Raw genomic sequence first — 7,857 nt, forward strand, 5'->3', positions numbered from 1 at the left:
CCCCCCCCGGCTCCTACAGCATGGGGGGGCTTTGGGGCGACGGGGGGAGGGTGAGGAGGGCTGCAGGGAGCCCGGTGCCACGCTCACGTTTCACCCAGTCCCCTTGTCCCTGGCTGGCGGCCGGTCACAACGTCCCCGGCACGGCCCCCGCTGCTCGCCCAGCCCCGGGGTTGGGCCTTCCCGGCAGGGCCCTGCCACCACCTCTCCGAGCACCGGGGGCTGCCGGCCGGGGGGGCAGCAATCCCCTCATGCTGTCCCCTGAGGGTTTGGTGGCCGTGGTGGCCGCGCTCACCTTCCTGGGCCTCCTGGCCTGGCACCTTCTGGGGGCGAGGCTGGGGGTGCCCGGAGGCCTGGAGGAGGATAAGGAGGAGGAGGATGAGGAAGAGGAGGAGGAGGAGGAAGAGGAGGGGACCCCCATCCTCCCCGAGGACGCCGTGGGGTGCTGCCGGCTGCTCTGCAAGCCCTCAGCGCTGGCCCAGCACCTGGAGCGGAGCTTGGGGCGCTCGGCGGCATTGAGGGGGGGCCCCTGGCCGTGGCCCCGCTGGCCTCGTCTCCGTCTCCTGCAGCAGCTCCTGGCACCCCCCGACCCACCACCAGCAGTGGTCCGGGAGCACCTGCAGGTCCCCGACGGCGGCTTGGTGGCCTTGGACTGGTTCGTAGGGCCACGGGGGGGGGGGGGGGGCCGGGAGCCGGCGGCGTGGCAGTGGGGACCCCCCCAGCCCGGTGCTGCTCCTCATCCCCAACGCCGCCGGCAAGGTGCCGGGGGGGCTCCTGCAGCTGGGCCGCCGGGCGCTGGAGCTGGGCTACGAAGCCGTGGTCTTCAACCGGCGGGGCCACAACGGCTGCCCCTTGGCCACCCCAAAACTCCAGCCCTTCGGGGACCCCGGGGACCTGCGTGAGGCCGTGGCCTACGTGCGCTGCCGCCACCCCCGCGCCCCGCTGCTGGCCGTCAGCGAGGGCTCGGGCTCGGGGCTGCTCCTGGCCTACCTGGGCGAGAGCGGCTCCTCCAGCCGCCTGGCCGCCGCCGCCTGCATCTCGCCCGTTTTTCGTGCCCGGGACTGGTTCGAGGCCTCGCTGCCCCGGCTCTACGAGTGGCCGCTGCTGCTGCACCTCAAGAGGGGACTCAGCAGGTTAGTGGGGACGGGGAACGGGGAATGGGGACGGGGACAGGGATGGGGGTGTCCCCGTGCCGGGAGTCCCAGCGTTGGCGGAGGTGCTGAGGGCAGCAAAACGCACTGGTTAATGAACACCAGCCCCGGGAGCTGGTGGTGGCGGCGGGGTTGGGCTCCTCGGCAACACGCTGTGGGGTCGTGGCGGCCATTTGGGGTTCTCCCTGTAGGGAAAAATCCCCCCCTCACCTCCCTCCTGCCCCCCACAGCGGCATTGGGGACGTTATTGAACCTCCCCTGAGCCCCAGCACCAAAGCGGGGCCAGGCACAGCGCTGCTTGCCCCCCCTGGGGGGCTCCCCTATGGGGTGGGCTCCCCTATGGGGTGGGGGGGGTCCCTGACCACCCACCTGTGGCTGGACTCCCCCCCCCGTCCCAGCCTACGGTGTGCCGTGTCCCTGTCACCCGGTGTCACCCCGAGTGCCGGGGGGGGGCCTCGAGCAAGTATCACCTCCAGGGGTGGTGCTGAGAGATTTGGGGGAAAATGGGGCTTAATAGGGGGAGGGAATGAGGGTCAAAATAAATAAATAATAGTTAAAAAAATAATATTCCCAAAACTGATTGGGGAGAGGAAAAAAAATAAATAATGGCAGCCCTAAGTCTCTGCAGAGCCTGTGTGGGTGCCGCCAGGCTGTGTATGATGCAGGCTGGGGATTTGGGGTTTTAAAACGGGGACATTCCTGCTGGCCAGGTGACAGCGGGGGGGGGGTGTCTGGGCCCCCCCCATTTCCCCCTACCCCTTATTACCAGTGCTCTCACAGCAATGGTGCTGCTGCCTCCATGGCTCCTGGGTGCCAGGATGCTGCAGGGACACCCCCACCCCACAACAGCACACGGGGAGGGGGCTCCCCAACCCTACTTTAGGGCCACCGGGGCGCACAACCCCATCCCCAGCACCCCCCCTGAGCCCACCCCATCCCCGCAGGTACGCAGGCGCCCTGGCCGAGGTGGTGGACGTGGCCAAGCTGCTGGGCAGCCGCTCGCTGCGGGAGCTGGAGGAAGCCCTCTTCTGTGGGACCACGGGCTGGGAAACCTACTGGGAGCGCAACGAGCCCCTGCGGGACGCCGACGAGGTGGCCGTGCCCGTGCTGTGCGTCTGCAGCGCCGACGACCCCGTCCGCGGGCCCCCTGCCCGCACGCTTCCCCGGGAGCTGTTCCGCAGCAGCCCCTATTTCTTCCTGCTGCTCACCCCGCGTGGGGGTCACTGCGGCTTCCCCCAACGCGGCCCCGGGCGCTGCTGGGCCCACGAGGCCGTGCTGGAATATTTTAGGGCTATCGGCGAGTTCCTGCGGGTGGAGGAGAGGAGGACGGGGGTGCCGCAGCCCCGGCGGTGGGGGGGTCCTGTCCCCGAGCCCCCCGCCTTTACCTGGCAGCGGTCCTACACCAGGTAGCCCCCTGCCCCTACCCCATCACCGGCTCAGGAACGCAGGCAGACACTCCGTGTACTAAAATTACTTTATTACAGTTGATTTTTTTTTTTTTTTTTAACATTTCCTTTGCTATGATACAAAGGATACTTACAAACAAAATATTACATATGACCTTATTTTTTTTTTTTTTCTCTTCTCTTATTTTCTGACAACTTGGTAACAGCTTTAAATGCACAATCTATACAATTAATACAGGTTATATATGAGCTATAATGTATGTTGAACCAGAAGAATACCAGAATACTGACAATATACTGTACATTAAGCCTTACCAGTTAGTGCTCGTGGCATTTTCTACCAGAAGGAAAACGCACACCTGTAGATTCACTCATACCAGCTGGCGCTACCAGACACGGAAGCAGGAAGGAGTTCAAGTCCCCTATTTAAATCCTTCGTGGCCCACCACCGTCGGCGTTGGGCCCGGACCCCTCAGACCAGTGTTCATAGTAAAACAGCAGATATGTGTGTGTTTTTCTACCTGATGCTCTGCAGCACAGAACCACGACGCCAGGGGCCTTTTCCCCGGCCCCCCCTCCGCGGCAGCCTGGCTTTGCCGAAGCCGCGGCGCTGTACCTGGAGGAAAAACCCCGCGGCGCTGGGCGAGCTCTTGGTGGGGAGCTGGACGTCCTGATGGGGGAGAGGAGGAAGAAGAGGAGGAGGAGGAGGATGGGGAAAGCAGCCACGGCCTCGCTGCCAGCAATAGGCAGCGCTGGGCTCTGTGCACTCCAACGCGCGGGCACCGGGGGTAGGAGCAAGCCCAGGGCACGTCGCTCCGCCAGCCCCAAACCAGCAAAACCCCGTCCCCAACGGGGCAGGGGGTGCCCAAGGGGCTGGAAGCTGCCTCGAGGCCTCGCCAGAAAGGGTTTGCTTTTGTTTCGCAGCCAAAGCTAGACTGGTGTCGCTACAGGTGTGCACTTCCCCTCCTCCCGCCATGGTCTACTTCCACTGATAAGGTTACATTTTTGTTTTCTTTTTTCTTTTTTTTTTCTTTTTTCTTTAAAGCAACCAGCAAGTGAAGCGTTTTTGTAGTTGACTGGCAAAAGACCTGGCATTTGCACAGAAGCTGCAAATGGAAAGTAGCCATCCCCTCCTCCCACCCGCTGCATCCCATCCCAGAAAAACCCAAACGGATGGTGGAGGAAAAAAAAAAACAAAAAAACAGGGGTGGAGGAGAGGAAGGGGTGGGGAAACAGGTTGGAAAATACCAGGTTCGAGTTAACATTTCGTTGACTTCACACAATGCCTGTGCAAAAAGAAACAAAACAAAAACCCCAAACAAACGAAAACCAAAACCAGAAACATGCTGGAAATAATGAAAACAAATGGAAAGTAATATATAAAATTAAAAATATAAATAGGATGTCTGGCTGACTGGTAGAAGAATAGGTCATTTAGGTTACAAAAAGGAATATACATTCAAGAGGCTCTGAACCCAGTGGGGTAACTGATGTTAAACTTGTGTTAATAGTTAGGCTAGAATTCTCAAGTTTGTCTTTAAAATCTTCACAATACAAGCAAGCTATTTTTATTTTTATTTTTTAAAAATATACACTATACACACCTCACACAGCTTCTCCTACCCTTATGACACACGTTACGCTACCCTCTCGTACACTAAACCAAGGGGGTCTCACGGCTAACTTCACGCCCCAACTGATCCTCGCGGTGTCCGCGGTGGTGTCTGCGGCACCGCGCGCAGGACCGAGCGACCCAGGCGGTAACACGACCTTTTCTCAAGCACTCACAAGTCACCAAAACGGCTGTAGCCTTTTTTATGTTATACACACTTCACTTTGTAACGGTTAAGTATTTACATCGGGTCTGCCCCCCCCTCCCTCCCCCACAACGGTTAGCTGTTCCTAGGCAGGTAAAAATGTCCCTGTTCCAAGCAAGCGAAAAGGGGGAAGAGCTGCGAGGGGTTAGGAGGAAAGGAAAGCCGAAGAAAGGAAGCAGGTGGTTTGCTTGCCAGAAGCCAAACCCGTGCGCGCGAGGATGCCTCTCCTTCTCTGCTGCCGCTCTGAGTCCTTAAAAAAAAAAAGCTCCCGTCCCCACCGAGCGACAGGGGCGGCTGGAAAACCAGCCCTCGAGAGCACGGCCTCGCCTCCGCCCTCCTCTGCTCGCAGCTTCCCAGGACACGCGGCGAAGCCAGGCCCCACTTGCAGACTTGCCTCTGCCACGAGGCGAGGAGCGGAGGCGCGACGGGCGGCACCCGGAGGCAGCGCGGCGGGGGGAACCCAGCCCTCGCTTGGCGACAGGGCTTTGGGGACGAGCAGGGCTCGGCCACCACGTGCACCCCGCCGTGGGTGCCCGAGTCTCGCCGAGACGCCCACGGCGAGCCATGCAGAAGCAGCAGCCGCGTCCTTCAGCTCCTCGGCAACTGCGCCGGTGCCTGAGCTGCGCCGAGCTCCGAGTTGCCATAGAAATGCGCGATCCTGGCGCTGAAAGCAGGCAGTGATCTTAAGCGAAATTCTTTTTTTTTTTTTCTTTTTTTCTTTTTTTTTTCTCTCTCTCCAGTTTAGATGAGCTCGGGCTTAAGACAAAAGCGTTTAGTTTAGAAGGGGAGGGGGGGAGGGAAACGTATCATTTCTACAGAGGCTGAAAAATAGAGTAAGAAGACGATATTAAAACCGCAGCAAAGAAACTGAACTCGGTTCCCGTGGAGTTCAGCCCCAGAAAAAAAGCTCCAAGCCACCGCTGCCGTCCCTCGGACCGCCTACATTACAGCACCTGCACAGAACACGGAGGGGAAGGAGGAGAGGAGCAGGCAGAGCAGGGAACCCCACCGGCCTCGTGAAGCTGCCAGGCGCGGCTGAGCTTCGCAAGAAGTCCTTCGGCCCCGCTCGGCGGCTGCGGCCGCAGCTCCCGCCTCCCCAGCTCGCAATATTTAAGCACAAATCCTTACAGTGTCACTTCGACAAGTCTCAGGGATTAGACGCATGCTGAACTACGACTGGCAATTACAGTAGCTTTCTGCTAGCTGGCACATACTGTATCTATAAATTTTAGTACAAAAACTTAAAAAATACAGAAACTAGGTCAATTTGTTAACTACATATTTACAGATACTTACAATTGTTTTCACTCACAATAATTAAACTAATTGTCAGTGAAAAATTCAAACTGTGCATGTTCTGAGGTACCCGTACTCAGGGGTGGGGAGCAGGGGAGCAGAGGGGTGAGGCGGGGTGCCGGGCACCCCAGCTTCGTTCACGTCGGCGGTGGCAGCGCCCGCCGCTCCTGGCCGGGTTACCCCGGGTGTCCGGACTCGGTGTGTGCACTCGGAGAAAGCAAGCAGAGAGGGAACCGGCGCCGGGTTGTTCTAGGACATGGCTTCGGGATGTTTCGAGGCCACCGGGTAGGTGCAAAGCAAACGGTCCTGTGCCAAAAGTGCCTTCCTCCACCCTCCCCCCCCCGCCTCCCCGAGGAGCCTGCGGGTGAAGTGCAAGTATTCGGAGCCCCGCAGCTCAGTGGTTAAGGTGCTTGTTTGCCGGCAGATCTCATTCACTAAGTCCCTCTCTAGCTGACAAAGGCCTTTCCTTCCCCAGCAGAGCGGGGCCGGGCAGGGGAGGGATGCGGCGAGGCGACGGCACAGGCGCAGCTGGCTGAGCTGCGTTGCACAACAGGAATCGGGGTTATCTGCTGCCATCTTTCCCCGGTGGGGTGATGTTTACTACAACCACCAGGTCTATCAGCTTTTTTTTTTTTCTTCTTTTGGCTATCAACAGCTACCCGCAACCCTCTGAAGTGCCTCACGTACATTTCTCAACAGACTCCGGCTCAATCGACTCTTAAAAGTGCAAACTGAAACAACCACAGCAGAGGGACGCGCAGCAGCGTCCCTGCCCGGGCACCCACCGCCCCTCGCCCCCGGCACGGGACAGTCCAAGGAGCAGGAGCTCAGCTCCTGGATGCCACAACCAAACCCAAGCCTCTCCTAAAAAGCTTGCAGGAGACCTTCTGAAAGGGGTGTGTGGGGGGGAAAGAAAACCAACTCCAAATTCTCTGGTAGCACGAAGAAGAGAGCCCGTGTTTGGCATGCTGCTGAGCTGGCTGGGCTTCGGGGCTGCTCTGCCCCACAGGGTAAAGATTGCGGCTGGATGAACGATCTGACGCACAAAAGAACCATTTTTATCCCCCAACGTGCCAAATGTCGCGCTAAGATGTTGGGGTCTTTCGAGGACAAAGGAGGAGGTTAGAAGAAAGGGTCTTCACAGCTTGAGGAGCTCGTGTTTGAGGGCAGCCACTTGGCCAGCGTGGCTCTCGCCCCTCTGCTACGAGACAAGACCACAGCCAGGTTCACCAGAAAGCCACAGCAGGCACCCGGGGGAAGAACAAGGCTGTCCTCTGTTCACGGGACTTGAGTAACAAAGCACACGTGCCTAGCGGAATAAAGAACGCACCAGAGGTGTGTGTATATACGTACACGTGTACACACACACCTTTATATGAAATCTTCCCACTTCTCTTTTCATCCTCCACGTAACCTGCTCTAGCTAGGAGCCACGAACAAAGGCAGACGTCGTGTTGGGGGTCAGTGGCAGCTTAAACTGGGGAATGCCAAAAGTTGGTGTGCCAGGACCACGCTGGGCTCGCTATCTTCCATGGCGAGGCACAGCCGGGGCCTCTGAGCTCAGCCCACTGAGCACTTCACCTGCCCACCCAGCGCCCCTCCTGTTTTTCCTATCTCTGTGCCATCTTGTTTTCTTCTCTGCAGTCTTCTGACTTCCTGGTACCCTCTGGGAGCTCTCGTCTCTGCTTTACAGCACACCACCAGCAGCCACCCTGCCCTCCTGCTCCCCAGAGAAAGAAAGCTACAATTACCAGGGCAGCGTTGAAGCAAGGGCTGTTGACGGCGTTCAGCCCCGGCACAGTTTTTGTTGGTGCCCTTGTCCTAAGAGAGCCCCGCTGCATGGGCTGAGCTAGCTGACGAAGGGAGGGAGGGCTAAAGAAAAGCAGAACTGAAGTGCCCTGACAGAAATGCACAGCATGACTCGTGTGTGCACGCATACCCACACACGCTTCCACAGAGTATATAAATATATACACACGAGAGACCATATATATATCCAGAGAGATGTGCGTATTCAACAGAGTGATGGTAGACAGTGGTACAACACGATTTATTGCCTCTCAAGAAATGGCACATGGACAGGGGGAGCGGGGCAGGGCAGCTGGAAGTGCAACGGGCCCTCTTCCCTGGGGGGTGAATAAACTCCAGGATCTAGCAGGGTGCACTCTGGGCAGGTTACAGCTCACGTGC

General features: G+C 58.4%; 1 protein-coding gene across 1 annotated transcript; it reads left to right on the forward strand.

Annotated features, from left to right (window-relative positions):
• The first annotated feature begins 20 nt into the window (after positions 1-20).
• On the forward strand, positions 21-2,868 carry ABHD15 (abhydrolase domain containing 15). The gene is given in 3 exon segments (XM_068656061.1): positions 21-683; positions 685-1,130; positions 2,093-2,868. Coding segments are annotated over 3 exon segments (1,575 nt in total). The 3' UTR covers positions 2,559-2,868.
• Positions 2,869-7,857: the final 4,989 nt, after the last annotated feature.

The sequence above is a fragment of the Anas acuta genome, chromosome 19 (genome assembly GCF_963932015.1).
Source record: "Anas acuta chromosome 19, bAnaAcu1.1, whole genome shotgun sequence".
In the NCBI taxonomy this organism is placed as follows: Eukaryota; Metazoa; Chordata; class Aves; order Anseriformes; family Anatidae; genus Anas; species Anas acuta.